Source organism: Cricetulus griseus, chromosome X (assembly GCF_003668045.3).
Source record: "Cricetulus griseus strain 17A/GY chromosome X, alternate assembly CriGri-PICRH-1.0, whole genome shotgun sequence".
NCBI lineage: Eukaryota > Metazoa > Chordata > Mammalia > Rodentia > Cricetidae > Cricetulus > Cricetulus griseus.
In genome coordinates, this window is record NC_048604.1 from 99594147 (window position 1) to 99614562 (window position 20416).

The following is a 20416-nucleotide window of genomic DNA, read 5'->3' on the forward strand; positions in this document are numbered from 1 at the left end:
ATCAATCATCTGCCAAGAACACACAGGCTCTCTCTTTCACCCCAGTGCAGTGATGAGAGGGGGCTAATAGGTGCAGTGTACCACAGTGAACCACCTATCATGCAGATGTGTCCTTTCAGGACTGGGACACTAAATGCCCAAATAAAGAAGCACACGATTGAATTAATTGAACAACTGAAAGCAACACAACAAGAAGAAGCAAACTCATCCTGAAGGAGCAGACAGCAAGAAATAGCCAAATTGAGGATTGAAAACTAGAAAAAAAAAGAAACAAAGAAAACAATGCAAAGAATCAATGAGACCAAATTGTTGGTTCTTTGAGAAATTTAACATAGTAGATAACCTTCATCCAAAGTAATATCCAAATTAACAAAATCAGGAATAAATAGAGGACATGCCAACAGACACTGAGGAAATCCAGATAATCATCAGGTCATACTTCACAAACCTGTACTCCACACAATTGGAAAACATCAAGGAGATGGACAATTTTCTTGATAAGTACCACATGACAAAAATAAATCAAGAACAGATAAACAATTCAATACACCTATAAACCCTTAAGGAAATAGAAACAGTTATCAATAGTCTCTCAACCTAAAAATTCCCAATCCCAGAGGGTTTCATTGCAGAATACTACCAGATGTTCAAAGAAGAATGAATACCAATACTCCTCAAATTATTCAGAAGGAACATTGCCAAACTCTTTTGATGAGGCTACAGTTAGCTTCATACCAAACCACACAATTACACAACTAAGTAAGTGAATTACAGACCAATTTCCTTCATGAACATGGGTGCAAAAATACTCAAAAAATACTGGGGCAAATTGTATCCAAGGACACATCAGAAAAATCATCTACCATGACCAAATAGGATTCATTGGATTCATCCCAGATATTCAATGATGGTTCGACACATGAGATCTGTCACTTGAATCCACCATATAAACAACTTGAAAGAAAAACCCAAAATGATCCTCTCATTACATGCTGAAAAACCCTGGAAAAAATTCAACACCCCATCATGATAAACGTCTTGCAGATAAAAGAGATACAAGCAACATACCAAAACATAATATTGGGCAATATATATTAACCTAACAGCCAATGTCAAACCAAGTGGAGAGAAACTCAAAGCAATCCCATTTAAACAAGGAACAAGAAAAGGCTGTCTACTCTCTCCATATGTATTCAACATAGGACTTAAAGTTCTAGTTACAGCAATAAGACAACAAAAGCAGAGCAAAGGGATAGAAAATGGAAAAGAAGTCATCAAACTCTCGCTACTTGCTGATGACATGCTTCTTTACATAAGTGATCGAAAATTCTACCAGAGATGATTGAATATTTTCTTTAATATTTGCAAACGTTTGAGGACTAAGATTGTTAACTTTAGTTCTTGCTTGATGACTGTTTTGTTACATATAATTTTACCATGTTAAAGTTAAAATCTTCCTTTTTATTTAAACAGACAAGAGGAGACGATGGGGGATGTCCTTCTTTATGCTGTGAATATAGGTTTTCTTATTGGTTGATGAATAAATTTGTTGATTCCAATGGACAGGCAGGATTCAGCCAGGTAGCAAATCTGTACTGGGATAGAGAAAGATAGTAGGCAGAGCCAGGGAAGCTCCATGCATGTAGCTAGTGGGAAGATAGGATGCCCGGAAATTCTTCAACAAGACAAGACCATGGGGAGGTCAGTAGATTAAGAGACATGGCCTAACAACTAAGAGAGTGCTAGCCAATAAGATGCCTGAGCCATCGGCCAAACAGTCTTTATTAAGATAAGCATCTGTGCTTACTTCGGGTTAAATGACTGTGGAACTGGGCAGGAAAGAAATTTCCATCTAAAATATATTAGTTTATTTTTACTGTTGAGATATTAGTAATTTGTTTCAATGTATTTTCAGTATAATAACTCACCTTTTCCTTTCTTGGTAGGACATATGTTCCAAGTCCCCAGTGAAGGCCTTACACCTTGGCTAGTCCTGAATGCAGTCTGTATGCTTTTCCTATATCTACTGACTCATAATAATTTTTGTTTGAGAATCTTAGTACAAAAGATTACCAGTGATAAATAATAGCAAATTAGAACAACTATAATAATATACAGCCAACCTAGGTGTTAGACAGAGGAATGGTTTAGAACTGTGGCACATGTTCACAGTGCCCAGCCCCTGTTGATGGCAATGTAACAGAATCCTTACACTTAATTCTCAGGGAAATAATGGAAGAGAGGATAAAATGATTGTGAAAGCCAGAGGACCAGAGGACACTGGCTATTAGAATAGTGTCTTCCAGACATGACAGGTAAGCTCTACCTGTGAGGTACCAAATATTATGGTTTCAGGAACAACATCTGCATAACAACAACACCAATTGACATTTCAATCTGCATGGTGGCATTTCACAAGGACCCACCCCTAAATGAAGAACTATAGGAAACTAATGGTTTCTGCAGGTGGCCTGGCAGATCTGTCTTTTCTTGGGCCCAGCTCCCTCTCTACACACCCATACACATGCACAATACCAAAGGGCCTCAGTAAATTACATATATTCTTGAAAAAATTAAGTTTTCCCCAACTATTAAGAGACATGAAGCTGTGGTTTGCAGGAACTGTTTGGTAGTTCAAGTGAATTACATCAGTCTCAGAAAGACAGTATGTGTTTTCTGTCACTTTTAGTTCTTAGATTTTATATAGATATATAAAACCACACATAAATATATATGTATATATATGATAAGAAAATAAACCCATAGGAACAAGTTATTAACAAGATAAGGAAAGGTTCAGATGAGGAGAGTCGGTAGGTATGGTGAGTAATAATCCTAACTTCTATTGTGAAATTATATGAAAATATGCTTGTGTAGCAAAGTAATATGTACAACAAATACATACAATAATATTAAAACACTAGTTATTGAATATGGCCTCTCCTAGAATATCTTACTGGGCTGTACTCGCCCTCCATTTCTTGGTGGTGATGTGAGATGGTAGAACCCATGCCTATGTAAGCAGATGACATGAAGGGATGTAACACTGGGGGCATTGTGACATCGCAGTGTTCTCCTTCCCCCAGGTTACTTGAACCCCAGTCGTGTGGCTGTGGTTCTTCCCCAGAGGATTTGAAAACCAAGGTAATAGCTTTTATTTTTAACTAGGATGGGATATGAGCAGAGGCATGGATAGTACAGATAGCAAATGAAGTGATAGTTCATGTGTTAGGCCAAAGGAAGAGAAAATTGATGAAGTTGATATGAATTGTAGACAATTGAAAACCTGTGAGTTATTTTCAGACATTCTCATGGACTAGTTTCACAACATATTTGGCTCCAAGTGATTAAAACCATGGGAAGTGAAATAGTTAAGATAGAATACTGTATGTATTTTATGTTATTACTCTGATTGAAAAGAGAGACCGCATCATAAAATTATATGTGGTGGCTGTGTCTTTCTGAAACCTTTTGGACACAGTTTTGTAAGTTTCAAACCTTTTGGTACTATTCTTTTAAATTTTATATTATATTCTATAATGTTATCTGGTTATATTAGTTAGATAAAATTTATATTAACTTTACTTTTTTAAAATTAAAAAACCTTGTGTCTGAGTGTTTGCCTGGGTTTATGTACATGTGCCATGTGTTTGCCTGGTTCTCTTGGAGTTCAGGGAGAGTTGTATAATCCTCTGGTCCTGGAGTTAAAGACAGTTTCATTCTGCCATGTGGATTATGGCAATAAAACTCAGGTCTTCTACAAGGGCAGCAAGTATGCCTTCTGAGCCAGGCAGACTTTATTCTTCAAGAAAAAAAAGTGTTTGCAGGGCAATATCACTTCCTGAGAACCTCTCTCACTTTCTATCTTATCTTTAATAAATATGTGTTGGCTTTATTCAACAAAGTATTTGGCTTCTGAACTGGCTATTTTCATGTCACACTGACACACACTTCTGTCTTCATATAGGGAGCCTTTTTTGATATAAGGCCACCTTATGATCAGGCTGTAGGTAATCTCTAGGGAATTTTCTTAATTGGTGATTGATATGGTTGTACCATTGTGGGTGGATTCTCCCTGGATTCCTGTGTTTTATAAGATAGAAAGGTGTGTAAACCATGACAAGAAAGCCAGTGAGCAGCTCTCCTCCCTGGGCTCTGCATCAACTCTTGCCTCCAGGATCCTTCAAAGATGAACAATGATGTTGGATTGCAAACCTAACAAATCCAGTCCTCCCTAAATTCCTTTATTCCCACTTTTTAATTTAAATTAGAAACAAGATTATTTTACAGGTCACTCCCAGTTCCCTCTCCCTCCCCTCCTCCCCTGTTCCCCACAACTAACACCCTATCTATCCCATGTGCTTGACTGATCCAACTTGCTTTTGTTGATGGTATTTCATCACAAGAATAGTTATCCTGACCAAGATAACTTCTTTTGCAGTTTCTAGATGTAAGCATTTTATATTAAAATATTTAAAGCAATAGTTAAAATTTTGCATATATGCACAATGAGTAATTTTCAGGGATCATGTCTTTCTTTTTTTTCAGTCCTAGGTATGAACACTAATGCATCATGGATGCTAGGGAAATACGTATCACTAAGCTATACCTTTAACTCTGAGGATAATATTTTCATAACCCAATATTACCTATATATATGTATAGGTAATATGCATGTATATAAATACATATTGATAAATAGATAAAATATGTACACATCTGATCTATCATTTATTTGTTTAACCAATTGACAATTTGTATTGCCACATTCACAATCACTATTATTATTACTATTATTATTTTAGACAGGGTCTCTCCATGTAGCCCTGCCTATCTTGAAACTTCCTTTGTAAAAATCTGTCCTTTGTGTGTGTGATAGATAACATATATATATACATATATATATATAATATATATATATATATATATATATATATATGAAGGAAAGCAATTGAGGAAAAGACTTGACATCCATCTCTGCCTTCCATATATGCATGTACACACATATACAATTACCCCCCACACATGGAAGCATGCATGCACACAACATACAGATAAATGGTGAAAAAAGTGAAAGACAACATTCATGGAATCTACTGATGCTTTTCAAAGTTTCCCAAATTTACTTGTATCCATCCATGTATGTGTGATTCTTTTTATCTTATGTGTAAAAAGATTTATTTTTAAGTTTTAAAATTTAGATGTATGCATGTTTCTCTCTGTAGGTATAGGAACATCAGTGGCAAGGTAGGTCAGAACAGGGCATTCATTCTCCTGGAGTTAGAGTTGTGTTACAGCTTTAAGATGGTTAGGTTTTCCCAATACAAATGTTACAGCTCTGGAGGGAAAGGTGTTCTGGCATTTGGGAGTCAAGGAATACCAGAAAGTCACATAGCATAACAAACCCCATGTAGGAGGTTTATTGAGAAGGACACAGGACTCCAGTAAGAAGCAGCAGGGATCTGAGCAGGAGGCAGGCTTATGCAGGGTTTCTTTGGGGAACAGTGTTTCAAGTGAAGATTACCAGCATGGGGTTTGGTAAGATTTCAAGCCAAGCCCCAAGGATTGGTGGGTTTGAGTTGATTGGTGGGTTTGCTCAATTTGTGAGTTCAGAGATTAGCAGGTTTTGTTAGATTTTCTTGTTTGCTTTTTTAAAGATTTATTTATTTAATATGTATACAGTGTTCTGTCTCCATGTGTCCCTGCAGGCCAGAAGAGGGCACCAGATCTCATTAAGTGGTTGCTGGGAATTGAACTCGGGACCTCTGAAAGAGCAGCCAGTGCTCTTAACCTCTGAGCCATCTCTCCAGCCCCGGTTTTGTTAGATTTTCAAACCCGGAATTGGACTCGGATCTTTTACCGTACAGGAGTTATAGGCAGTTGTGAGCTGCCTGATGTTGGTGCTGGGAACCAAACTAAGGTTCTCTCCAGCCTCATGAGAACATAACTTTGACTTAGTATTTCCATTCTGTGGAATCTCTCTTCTAGAGAAACTTGCAGGTATGCCCAAAGCATTGTGTGCAGAAACTGATTACTGATTACAATATTTATCTAGCACTCCAAGAAATGGCAACATCCTCCCAGCATCTTTGGGGGACAAGGAAATGCTTGGTTTTTGGTGTTTCAAGACAGTGCTTCTCTGTGTAGCTCTGGCTGTCTTGGAACTCACTCTATAGACCAGGCTGGCCTTGATCTCACAGAGATCTGCCTGCCCCTGTCTCCCAAGTACTGGGACTAAAGCTGTGTACCGTGACCACCTGTCACAATGAAATACTTTTGTCACAATGTGAAATGTAGTGGAGAATAAAGAAATGAATATATCAACATACGGGACAATAGAAAGCTTGCCAGACTAAGTGTACAGTCTGTAGGACATGATAATAAAATTATACCAGAGTAAAGATGTAGAAGGCTAAGTGTAAATGTTCACATGATGATAATAAATTTATACTGGAGTAAAGTTGTGCAAAGGTAAGTGTATGTGTTCACAGGAACACATGAAAAATATGAAGGATGCCACAAGGTGTGTCAATGCACACCTGTAATCTTAGCACTCTGGAGGTGGAGGCAGGTTTGCCACAAGCTTCAGGCTTGCCTGACTACATAGTGTGCTCAAGGTCAGCCTAGACTACACAGCCATCCTCTATCTGAAAAAAAAAAAGCACAAGCAAACAGCACGCAGTGGTTAAAACTAGTTACTAAATGTTTCAATTGAGAAGCCAAACATCTCAAATGGAACCAAATCTCCAGCCTTTGGAGCCCAGCCTGTGCTTGTGAGTAGTTCAAAGACTTCTGCAGATAAGGTAGTCTCCTCAACCTGCAAGAGAGGGAAAGTGGGAGTCTTTCCTGAGCAAGTGACTTACGGCATTATCATTTCATGGTGCAGGGGAATGTCATGGATGTTGAATAGACAAGGGACAGGAAAAGCAGCAAACTCACACAGCTTCCTTTCAAACCTGTAATTGCCTGGAAACAGCACCCCAGACTATGGTGGAGAATTGAAACTGAAAAGCCACCTAGATTGAAAGTCTAAACCCTCATGTGGACAAACTGAGGGCACCTTAACAAAGCAGCGCTCTTACCAACTGGCAATTGAAAGATAGTGGGTCTCTTTGCACACCTGTGGTGACCCTGTGATCCATTTTTTTCTAACAGCAATCAGCCAGCAGTTATTTACAAGTAGAATCAAAACGTGTACAAGAAGGGCAAAATAGGGCATGGAATGAACTTGCAGCCCCCAAAGAGGAAAACAAGTTCTTTCAATCCCCCTCCACTATCCCTTGCATTTTTGTAACATACAGACACATTTTTCCATAATACACTCCCAGCAAAATTGAAACCACATGTGCAGATGGCCAGTCTGGGCTGTGCATGTTCCTTTGCAAGCCGTTCCTGTGAGCTGCTGCAAAAGCGGCTTTCTCGGCTCCTGGATGCTGGGGCTTGTCTGAGATGCCCCTAAGTAGCAAACAAACCCCTTCCTACACAACAGCCCAGCTCCCTTCATTTTCCAAAAGTTACAAAGTGTATATTTCCTTCCTGATAAACTCGAAAGCTTGCTCCCTGATTGGTCTCAGTTTAGGAAAGGGCATGACATCAGCAACTTTGCAGACTTCAGGCCTGGGGGGCTGTTGTGGACTTTGGACGCTCTCCAGTCTGCTAGTTGGAGTGTATGTGTGTGCACGCTTGTGTGTTTGTGTGTGTGTGTGTGTGTGTGTGTGTGTGTGTGTGTGTGTGGTGTGTGTGTGTGTGTGTGTGTGTGTGTGTGTGTGTGTGTGTGTGTGTGTGTGTGTGTGTGTCTGAGGATCTGTTTGGCCACAGGTAGTACTCACATTACCCTGCCTGTGCTCTTCTCTGGTGGACGCTCTCCAGTCTGCTAGTTGGAGTGTATGTGTGTGCACGCTTGTGTGGTGTGTTGAGTGTGTGTGTGTGTGTGTGTGTGTGTGTGTGTGTGTGTGTGTGTGTGTGTGTGTGTGTCTGAGGATCTGTTTGGCCACAGGTAGCACTCACATTACCCTGCCTGTGCTCTTCTCTGCTGCAGGCTGCCTGGACCAGGACGCGTGCTGTTCAGCCAGCCACAGAACTGGAATTTCCCAGGGGCAACAGGAACATGGTATTCGGGTTTTTCTGAGCAACCGAAGTGGAACATAGTTTCCTGACCCATTACAGTACAATGGACGGTGGACGAAGGAGCAGGCTTCAGAGGCTAGGAGGCTGCCCTCATCTCAGATTCCTTTCAAATCCGTTGATGGGGGGTGAGTCATAGACAATGTGACATCAGAGTGCTGGGGAGGGTGGTTAGTGTGCTCAAGAGAGAAAAAAAATAGCTGGGCTATATCAGTGGGTCTTTCTGTGGGTTATCCATAGGGTAGCTAACTGGACAGACATCTGCTCATAGGTATTCTAGTCTGAATTCCTTAAGTGGTTATTTAAAAATATACCTTTATCTGTAGAGTCATAAAAAATGAAATAAATTTTAATTATCACAGGGCATTTTCTAGTGGTGAAAACTTTTGCTCCAAGGAATCATTTTTTGTGGGTCAGATATATTACTTATTAAATAGGAGGTTTAAGAGTTACTTATTAATAGCAGTGTTTTGGTCTCCTGTGTAGTCCAGGTTGGCCTTAAACTCATTATCCTCTTGTCTCAGCCTCTGAGATGCTGAGATTATAGGTGTGTGTTTGTGTGTGTGTGTGTGTGTGTGTGTGTGTGTGTGTGTGTACATGCTTGTATATGTGCACCAACCCACTAGGTCTTATAAGAACATTCTCGAAGCTATTTTGTATTTGGTGAAGCCAGGCTTGTCAAGGATGTTGGCTGGTTGATTGACTTTAGAAATATTTTTTAAAAGCTGCAAAGGTTTCCCACAGGTATGAATTGTCCCTGTTGGGTGATACATTGGCTAATGTAGGGTCTCATGCATTCTCTCACTGCCACTCTCCTATAAACATCCAGCAGGTTCCAGATGAAGGAATTCTGGGCCTAAGCATTCAAGGAGACAGTATTACATTCAGCACACTTGGTAGGCTGCCCATAACATTTGTCTATTAGAAGGACAATAAACAGGAGTTCTAAAGTCCCTTAGGACTTAATAATGTCTTTCTGTACAGGTATGTAAGTGGAAAACTATAGAAAGTAGACAATACAAAATCCATTTCATCTCTGATTGAGGAGACAGGCTTGCACATCATCCCCCCATTGACATGGTTTTCCTTGCAAACTATGCGGAGTCCTCAATTATAAGCAGGGCTTCCATATACAAAGTCAGAACTGAATTTATCAGTATGTATGGAGCACAGATTAGGAATAGTAGGAAGTTAGAGTGGCCTTGAGACTCATTCTCAAAATAGGGTTTGATGAGTATTTTTAAAGCACCAATACAATCATTGTTGGAAATGAAGAATTCCGAGGTGTTCTCAACAGTCACTTTACAGCAAAGTCTTCTGTTTTTATTTTTGTTTGTATGTGGAGAGAGGAAATAGCCATTTTCTCCTGGAGGTTTTGCTGCTTAGAAAGTGGACAGCTTGTTCAAACTAGGATGGAGAGTATCTTGGAGTCAATTTAGTCAATTTGGAGAGGCAGAACTGGATGATGGAGCTTGTTCATGCATGCACGTGTGTGCACACATGGAAGTGAGTGCATGCATTGATATTTGAGTGTGAAGGTGGAGGCCAGAGGTCAACACTGGGTATCTTTCTCTACTGCTCTCTACCTTGTTTTGTGAGACAGGGTCTATTTCTCACTGGATCTGAGTATTATGTTTCGGCAAGACTTGATGGCCAATGAGTCCCCAGGATGTGCTTTTTATGCTCCTCTAGCACTGGGGACAAATGTGTATACTCCCATGCTTGGCTTTTTACATGGATTTTGGGCATCTGAACTCATATCCTTATCAGGCACTTTATTCACTGAGTCATCTCCACTGCCACTGGATGATAAAGCTTTTGAAGCTATGACAGGGTTAGGCTTTGTGGGTTGGAAACTGGAATTCATTGATGGCTCTGGAGCAGAGCGATGGCAATAATGAAGACTATTGAGTAGATTTATATAGTACTCCCAGTTAGGATAGATCATGGTGACACACAGAACATGCTGAACTAATCCACTTGTTCTCCTATGCCTCAGCATCACCTAGGAGTTGTTAACATGGAGGTGATGCTGCTTCTGTGATAGTGACAGGACCGCGGTGAAGCCTGGATATCTTCATTGTCAACCAGGTCCTAAGTGGTGCAGACAGGAATTGTCAGGGACCACACTTTAAGAAACATCACACAAATCCATGTAGACAGCTGATACCTAGGTCAAACTTCAGAAATGATGGAGAGTGGGCTTCAATTCTGAAGGAAAGATCAATGGGATTGTGCTGCTTGATACAATATTGTGGCAAATTGATAGCATCCTAAGTTGTGAAGTTTTAAACCTCACATTAGGTTAAACTGAACTAGTTAAGAGGGAAATTGGAAAGGGTGATGGCTGAGGAGTAGAATAAGGAAGGGAGGATGCAGAATTCTCTCCCTCTAGCTCTGTTATATGTCCATGTATGTGCATGTGTGGGTATACATGAATATGTATGTAGGTATGTGTGAAGGTCAGAAGTCAATATTGTGTGTTGTCATTAATCCCTTGCCACCTAAATATTTTGAAGCAGGGACTCTCATTGCACTTGGAGCTTGCTGATTAAGTAAGTGTAGCTTGTTAGAGAGCTCCAGGGATCCTCCTCACAATTATCGCCTCACACTGGGATTACAGATGCATTGCCATAGCTGATTTTTTGGGGGGATGCGGTGGATCTGAACTCATGTCCTCATGCTTATGTGGCAAGCTTTTGAATAAATTGAATTTCTTGCTAGCTCTCCAGAGTTCTATTTTGGACATAAAAGTATGAATAATATTGCCGAACCCACATAGCCTGATGATATGGGGCTAAGGTAGGAGATGAATACAGGTTGTGTGTGAGAAGCCTCAGAGTGTTTTTCAGAGGGCTTGTGGTTGCAACCCAGTGAAAGGAGAAATTTTTCAATGGCTAAGAACTGGCACTTGGGGACAGCAAAGATGTGAAAGCAGTAAGCTGGACAGAAAAAGAGAAAGGGATTTCTGATGTCACTATTCCATGGGGCCTAAAGGGATAGCAGTTTTTGAAGACACTAGAATCACAGGATAGATGCCTGGACATTCAGGCATACATGCCTGCATACATCCTCCTTCTCTGATCCAGAATGACAAATTCCTTCCCACCTTCCACACTCAACAGACCCCCTGCTCCCATGCAGCCCTCCTAGGTTTTTTCCTCTTCCAAAGTCGACTTTAGTTTTGCTCCCTGCTTTGCACCAGGGGTTAAAAAACCCTCAGCAGTAGCTGCTTACATCTGTTTACCCTTCTGAGACCTTGACCTTGGTGAATGGTGGAATGTGGAACTTTCAGAATATTGTTTCCAAAGTTGGCTCCAAGACACTCAGCTCAGTTGAAGGCACAAGGACAAGTCAGAGGGAAGTATAGGTCTGGAAATTGAGTGGCTGCAGGTATAATCACTAAAATGGAGCCTTACTGGAATGGGTTGGATCCTTAATCCCAGAAGACTGGTGTTTCACTAAAAGAAGGAGAGGGAACATTCAGAGAGGATGCTATAAGGCAGAGGCAGCGATTAGAACAAGGGATCTATGAACCAAGGAAAGCCAAGGATGGATTTCCAGAGTCAGAAGCTAGAGGAGGTGGGGAAGGATTCCTTCCTAGAGACTTTGGAAAGGGCATGGCCTTGGTGAAGCTTTCAGACTTCTCTTAGACTTCTAGCCTTGACAACCACACAAAAATTCATTCCAATTGTTTTAAGGTAGTTTGTTACAGCATTCTAGGAAACTAATCCACACTACTTGTAGACACTTCACAAATACTTTAAAAGGTAAATTAATGTCCCTAATACCACCAATCACACATTTATTAGTATCTATCCTTAATTTTAAAACAACATTTTTTCACATTTATTCCTTTTGTATGTGTGTGAGTATGTGCCTGTGGAGGTCAGAGGACAATTTGTGGGCATAGGTTCTCTCCGTCCACCATGTGGACCCCAGGGATTGAACTCAGGCCACCAATTGACTGAGCTACCTCTCTGGCACAAGTTGGTTTGCGTTTGTTTGTTTGTCTGGAAGCTCATACCTATGTAGATAATTCTCTCTTTACAAAACCGAGACCACCATATTAGCAGAGAATTTTCACATTTAAGCAGAAAGCAGCCAAGAATAGGCATTAAAAGGAAATAGTTCTCATCTTCTGATGGGGTGCTTTAAGATACTGAGACAATTTGGCAGAGGATGCTCGAGGGTGACCTGTCTATGTAAACAGAAGAGGCAATAATGTGAAATTGTGGAGAGCAGAAGGGAGGAGGGTACAGCAAGGGGAAGAAGGGGTAAGAGAGGAAAGAAGGGGCTGGATAATGCATGGAATAGAGAGGACAATTTTGCCCCATAAGTCTCATGCTTGCTCCACCCTCTCCTCATCAGGATTCTTCTCAATGCCACCAAATCTGCCTATGTCACATCTTGGGTACTCCAGTCTCCTTAGAACAACTCCCTGTCTCACTTTTGACCTTGCAAAAGTTTCCTAACATGGATGGGCTTTTGCTACTGTCCCACATTTACAGTGTTCTTGGAGCTTCCTCAATAGCTCTTTTCAGAATGCAGCAATTAGTGCACTTTAAATCTCTCCTGAGATAATGGAAATCTTAGAAATTTTTCCAGAAAGCATAATAAAAATGAAATGGCAACTGTCCCAATGTGCCACAGGCTTGATAGAGACACTCTCCTTTTCAAGGGTAAGTTTAATGACACTAGTTGGAGGACTTGTGGAGTAGTTTTGTCATGACAGTTCTCTGCCCTAGTTTACCCATAATCTACAATGCTGGGTCTATGGTGTTACTAGTGACAACATTCGGCATCCATTTTGGCAGTAAACCAAAGATAGACCATGCTTGAACAAATACTGTGAATAAGTACTCAATATATGCCAAGAGCATGTACAATCTTTGCATACAATGACTCTTGGATTTCAAAGACTGATGAAGTTGACATAAAAAAGGTATTATGGCCTTCTACTATCAGACCATGGATAGTCTCCTACCATGAGCACCATCCATGGTCTGATAGGAACATAGGTCCCCTCTTCTGCTTGTTCTGCTCTTTCCAGCTCCCAGTTTTCAGGAAGTGGGTGAGGATGCCTTAGAATTTTTTGGGCCATGGATTGAGCCTGTAGCTCATTGCCTACTCTAGGCATGTATCCTGGAAACCACCTGAGAAGTGTGTTCTAGGTCTTTCCTTCCACACGGAGCAAATCCCAGCTTTCTATCTAGTGTTTTATGGAGTAAAGTGTGTGTGGATTATTGTTATGCTGCAAACTTACAATGTTTGCTTCCTCTGCCCTGCCCTTTCTCCCCCTCATTTCCTCTTTCCACCTCTCCTTTCCCCCTTGCATGTGCAATCTGCTGTGTCAATGCTAGAAAAATGTTAATGTGCTAATCTTACCAGTGTCAGCATTTCGTTTTTACATACTGTGGTGTTCTGAGATATCCTGAGGGTAGAGTCCTTGTATAAACTTAAGAAAGGTTTAGGTTAAGGACTTATGTTTTTCTTCTGGGCAGGAGCATGAGCTTAACAAGTGATAAAATAAAATGGCTTTGAAGTTAGAAGGGTAAGCTTTGTATATTGTTGATGGAAATACATTGTGGGACAGCCACTTTGGAAAGTACTCTCAAGAGGCTAAACATAAGTCTCATTCTTTGGGGTAGATACAAATAATTGAAAACGTACATTTACCCCCAAATGTGGACAGGAATGTTTATAACAGCATTATTGCTGGCCCAAAAGTGAGGACAACACAAACTTGCTGCACTTGATGAATGTGTCAATAAAATATAGTTGATCCATACAATGTTTATTTGACTAAAGATAGGGTGAAGGTTAGTTAGTACATGTTACAGGGTGGATGCAGCTTGAAGCATGCTGAATTAAAGGAGTCAGTCCCAAAGAACCACATATCATACAGTTACACCTAGATGAACTGTGGAGAATAGGCAAATGCTTAAAGACAAGAAACAGATCAATGGTTGTCAGGGCTTGGGGCAGGTGCAGATGTGCAGTGAATGCTAATTGCCATGAGGTTTCTTCACAAGGTAATGAAAATTGCCCGAGATTGATTGTATTAGCTCAATGAAGATGCTCACTAGCTATCCAGATACAGGTATTAGTATTGTCAGCCTTGTGATGTGTTCCCAAACCACACTCTATACTTCTTAAAGACGCAGGCTGTCTCTGCTTCTAAATGCTGAATTCTGTGTGGTTTCAAAGCATCAAATAGACTTGGTTTTGATCTTGCCGGGGAGCTTCATTCTGTATTTGCTGTAACAAAGAGGAATAATGTTTCCTTGATGACTAAGTAGGATCCAAGTCCCAGTTTCTGGCCTTCATTTAATAATATAGTTGCAAGACTTTAATGATATCTGAACAGAGTTGTAATTTAGGGCCTAAATTACATTCCTGGACTATTTAGGCTGTCAAGGATAGTAATCTTAAGACTGCTTTAAAATTATGAAGAATTTGACAACTGTATTTTTTAGCAGCTGAGTGCTTGGAAGAAAAATTAAAATCATATCACACTCATTGAGCCATTGGTGTCCAGCTGCACATGTACTAAAAACTGATTTTCTAAACCTTCCTCAAAAATTCATCTTTTCTTGCTGAAGATTTTCTGTGAATGGTGCCCTCCATTATCAGCACCCCAAAGATGGGATTACCTGCACCTTTTATTCTAGTTTAGAACCCAGTCTTTCCATATCTAGAATCTGAATTTAAAACTCCCTAGAAGCAGTAGTGCTTTTCCTGAGAGAATTAGGAACCTCTGTGAATGCTGTGAGCCTAGGTACACAGTCCAAGATTTTGGAGATAGGAAAAGCCATTTCCCTTAAGGTGTTTTGTCTTCAGACCTAGTGACCCCAGTAAGAAAGCACTGGATGGGCTGCGTGTAGGTGGCCCACATAGCATCCTTTCATGTACTAAATGCTTAATGAGTCCATCTGCAAGGATGGTAATTTGCTCACTGGGACAGATTTTCCAGGGCACTGATGGCTCCAGGTGGCAGGCAGTCCTCAGCTAACAGGCATTAGGTACAAAGTGTTCTTGTCTTCCTCTTCGTGGCCTTTGAGTCTGCAAGGCATTAGCAATTCCCCTATCTCTCAGGCTCTCTCAGCCTTTAACAGCCCATAAGTGCCCATGCAAGGAGCAAGGAGCAAGGAGCATTAGACAGTTGCACCTTGCTTGCGTGTCATGTGTTCATCAAAGCAAGACAGAACTGGAGCTGATGCCGACTCAGGCAAACCTCCCCCATTGTAGCTTCCTGCATCTGTTTGTTCTGGAAATCAGATGCAGCTTGAGATGAGAAACAAATCTGGTCTGTGCCACATTCAATTATATCTGCACTTAATTGCAAGGGCAGAGGAAAGCTTATCCAACACGAGAGGGTTTACAGGCTTCTTTCCTGAAAATTTGTATTCCTCTTGAATGATGGTAGACTACATTGGCTGTTTTAAATTCAATGCTTATGGGGTGTAATCAAGACACTGTTTAGTGTCACGACAAGATAATAATAGTAGCTAATATGTATTGAGCCATGGGTAAGTATATTTCTGCCTTTACCCAAAATTAAACTGAGAGTTGGAGTTTGTTCAGGGTGCTACTGTTCAGAAGAGGTCAACTGGGTCTGAACTCAGACTGCTCTTTTAACCACATTAGCACCCTGGTTAGAGGGGAGGGCCACAAATAATGCCATGATTTCAAGGTTAGACTGAATTCTGATTTGTGCTTAATACTGGGACAGACGGTAACCTACAAATAGATACAGTTCTGCTTAGATTTGATTCCAAGCCTAATGGTGTATGTAATTATATGATTGCTACTATTAGTGCATGCTACTGTTTGCTGAGATGCCAAAGTTTGGGTTTCATGCAGGAAGTGAGACTGGCAAGCACAGCTGAACTCGCTAATGCTGGTAATTAGCAAAACTCTCACGTAGCTAAATGAACCATTTGCCTTTGAAACAGTATGAAAATGGAAGTTCAGTCATCTACCTGTCATTCCAATCTGCCTCTTTAAAATATTAATTTAAATCAGATTTGTTTTTCGAAGGATGCATAAAACTCCAGATTGTATGCGTCTATGAAGTACTGTATAATGGTTTGCTCCATGTTGAAATCATGTTATAGATATCTGTCTCTTCAAGCACTGTTTTTTTTAATGCTGAAAACGTCAAACATTTTGTAGCTTTTTGAAATCTGTATCAGGCAGTTGCTGTTTAAAATCACCTTATGGAGGAACATTGGAGCACAGTTTCTCGTTCCTCTCTAAAATAGTGACTTAGTATCCACCAATAAATCTTTCCTATATCTCCTCTCTTCCTACTCCCCCAGCCTCTGGTGACCACTGGTCTCCTCTCCATTTCCTGCATAGGAACTAGACCGTGTTGGACTTTCTGTGCTTGGCTTGCTTCACTCAACATGCTTTCCCAGCCTGCCTCTTTGGTCCTTAGTTTGGGTGCTAGTCTAAGCACATTGCCATGATGTAACCCATTCCTCCCTTTCTGTGCAGACATTGTATCTGACTGGTCACCTCTTCATGATGCTGCAATCCATGGACGCCTGCTGACCCTGAGGAACCTTATCAACCAGGTAGTTCTAGTAATAATAAGAGTATATCCCATTGCTATCACAGACTGAGCAAAGAGACAGATATTTCCTCTTAAGCAAAATAAGCAAAATGAAGTGAATCTCATTGCAATAACCATTTCATTCTTTGTAGGCTGTCATAATATGAAAACCTAAGCACACAGTGGGAACAATGCTAAATACTTGTTCAATGAATTACTAGAAAGTGATAATTTATGTCCCTTTCAGTTTTTTAAATAAACCTTGTTCTTATATTTATCCGGGGAAGATGGTTCAGTCAGTAGAGTGTCCACTGTACAATCACGAAGACCCAAGTAAGAATCCCCAGAACACACATAAAAATAACAAAAAATAAACTGGGCTCAGTGGCACATGTCTGTAATAGTAGCACTCAGAGCACAGATACGAGCAGATACCCGGAGCTGTGGTCTAGCCAGTTGATGAGTACTGGCTTCAATAAGAGATCTGTATCAAAAGATAAGGTAGTGAGCAAAAGTGAAAGATACTTATTTTCTACCTGTAGCCTCCATGTGCACACAACACACACATATGTGCTCATACAGAAACACACACAGACTTGCAACACATGAGCAAATTCATCTTGTGAAATATGGATTTTCAACTGCAGCAGCTTTGTCTCTCAGGAGGATAATTTCCAGAGCCACCATTCGTCGTCATCCTAGAGTGGTGCTAATGCATTTAGTGGGTAGAAAGCAAGGATGGTGCTAGGTGTCCTACAGTGCATAGGACAGCCCCCCATGTCAAAAACTAGGCAGCTCTAAATGCCAGTAGCACAAGGCATAAAAACCCTAATGTTAAATAAATGCTTGAAAATGTCATTTCATATATGCAGTCTTATAATTTTAGTGATATTTTCAATTTGGTCAAATCCCCAGTTGCCTGTGGCTCTCTCAACAGTTGGATTTAAGTTTTCTTCTTCTTAGGTGTAAGTTGCCTGCACTTACTGATTTTTGTTGCTTTTGAATTATTAGAAACCTTTGCACAGACACTGGTAAAAGCAATTTACATCCTAACAAAGTTGTTTTCAGAAAGTTCTATTCTCCAAAATAGAGACTATATGTTTGTGAGTTGTGCACTCTGTGTCCGTCCGTCTCTCTCTCTCTCTCTCTCTCTCTCTCTCTCTCTCTCTCTCTCTCTCTCTCTCTCTCTCTGTGTGTGTGTGTGTGTGTGTGTGTGTGTGTGTGTGTGTGTGTTCGTAGAGCTAGGGATGAAACCAGGATCTTTCCCAGGACAATATATCTTGCTCTTTTTCAAACCAGAAAAATTGATGGACACATTATCAAAGCAAAGTTTTAAAGGTTTAAATACGTAGGATACAAATCAGAGAAAACCTATCAAAATATTGAAACAAATGTGATGTAATAACATACGGATTTTTAGATTGACTTGTTAAAGTTTTAGCTGTGATTTTGAAACTACCATGATTTCTAAGCAGGGTGAGACTACTTTAATAACCATAATTCACTGAAAATGTCTGTGATAACTTTGGATGATAATACTATTAAATTCGGGGCACATAAAAGCAGTGAAAATAAAACTGAATTCAGAAAACATCTCAATTTCATGGACCTATCTAAAATAAGAAATTTGTCTATACGCATGTTATTTCCAACAAAAATGTATACTACCCTAAGCTACTGTGTTAAGGTAGTTTTGGAAGCAGCAGCCTATTATAACTACTTGCTAACATATAACTCTAGCCAAAAGATGTTAGACTACTTAGGTAAAATGAAATATTTATGCTATTTGGATAATATTAAAAATAATCATTGGTGCTTTCATGTATCACTTTTTTAGTTGGGTTTTGTTTGTTTTATTTTTATTTGATATGTATAGGTGTTTTGCCTGCATGTATGTTTATGTACCATGTGTGTGCAATGCTCCAGGAAGACAGAAGAGGGTGCTGTGTCCTCTAGAACTAGTGTTTATAGACAATTGTGAGCCATCATGTTGGTGCTGGGAATTGAACTTGGGACTTCTGGAAGGGGCTAGAAAATACTCTCCACTGGTGAGCCATCTCTCCAGCCATATGTATCATTTTTTAACAGGAAAGGTGCTTGTTTATATTTGATATTTACATATTTACTGACCATCAACTTAGAGCCATACCTTTATCTAAAATCTATCAAGGCAGTTAAGAGAATTGTCATGTTTGGACATCAATCCCTGCCTTTATAAAGTGAGAATTCTTGTACCCACCTTTATTAGTCCACCTTAAAACTCAGGAACCAACACTCTTCCCAATATAGTGGCAGGATACAATAACCGTAATTTCTTGCTAATGAATGTTTGAGTTATTTGACATAAGCTTGACTTGGCTGGGCTCAGCTCTAAGCTGTGACACACATGCCCCTCATACTTCTTTGACCTCTGGCTGCCTAAGGGATTTTCTTTTCTTGGCAAAATGCTACTGTGTAGTAGGACAAGCTAAACCATCCAAGGATGGAATTCTTCCAATCCTGGTTTCTGGCACATCTGCTAACATCAAATTGGATAAATCAAATTAAAGGAAGAATATATTTTCTCAACCATGATGTACATATAACAGTGAAAATAGATTGGTATATCTGACTGACATGTTGACTGATAGTGGGCAAACACCTGCATAGAATACATGCTTCCTGGGTCAGTTAATGAAGTGTTAAACACATGAGAGAAAACTGAATGTTCAGTGCTAAATGTCAGCTTAGTATCCCTTTGGGTACCAGAGGTAGCAGTAATCTGGATGGCATCTAAACTTTTTTTTTTTTTTACATGTATGCTGATTCACTGAGATGACACTTAGGATATGTGAGTTGTTTAATATATCTGTTATATTTCAATTAAAAATCATTAAAAACCCACAATGGTTGTTTGTTAGGTCAGCAGAAAGTAATTAATTTAGTGGTGTTTCCTCCAGATTTTGTGTTAGAATTCCCATAGGGTGCTGTTTGGTTGTAATCTTTATGGCATTGTCGCTGGGCCTGCTAATGTTAGCTGTAATGCCAGATACTCAGGAGCTGAGGCCAGAGGACCACAAGTTCAAGGTCAGCCTAACTTACAGAGTATGCTCCAAGCCCAGTCTGTGCAACTCAGATCTTATCTCACACTTTTAAAAGGGCTGGGGGTGGAGTGGGGTGGGGATGGCTCAGTGGTTAAAGTGCTGCAGCTCAAGCTTAAGGACTAGAGACTGGATCCTGGAAGCCATACAAATGCCAGGTGAGGATGTGGCCCACCTGCAATTCAGGCCTCAGAAGCAGAGACAAGAGATCCCCAGAGCAAGCTGGCTTGCAAAACTAGTCATATCAGCAAACTCTGGGTTTGACTGATCGAGCCTCCACCAGTGAATAAGGAGGAAGTGCAGTTCCAGACAATGACCTTTGTTCTACATAAGTGGGTGCACCCACATGCACAGGTGGCCCTACGTGTACACTCACACATATGCAAACATACACACACACACACACACACACACACACACACACACACACACACACACCATACACAAACATGAAAAAGGAAAAAGAAGACAAAAAGACTTGGATATAGCTCAGTGATAGAGCACTGGCCTAATGAATGACAGGGCTTAGGTTCAATCCTGAGTGTTACGGCAATGAACCAAACGAACAACCTGCTAGGTGAATTCAGCCTCCTTTCTTTATGTTGCCATCACTCAGGGATGTAGCCTGGATACCAGGACTTTTTGAAAGCTT

General features: G+C 40.3%; 1 protein-coding gene across 1 annotated transcript in view; it reads left to right on the forward strand.

The window, feature by feature from the left end:
• The first annotated feature begins 8049 nt into the window (after nt 1–8049).
• The window catches only part of Asb9 (ankyrin repeat and SOCS box containing 9), a 29075-nt gene continuing 16708 nt past the window's right edge, over nt 8050–20416 (forward strand). Inside the window, exons 1-2 of the mRNA XM_035449700.1 lie at nt 8050–8252; nt 16627–16706. Coding sequence (XP_035305591.1) covers nt 8171–8252; nt 16627–16706 — 162 coding nt within the window. The 5' untranslated portion in view covers nt 8050–8170. The remainder of the gene's footprint in view (nt 8253–16626; nt 16707–20416) is intronic.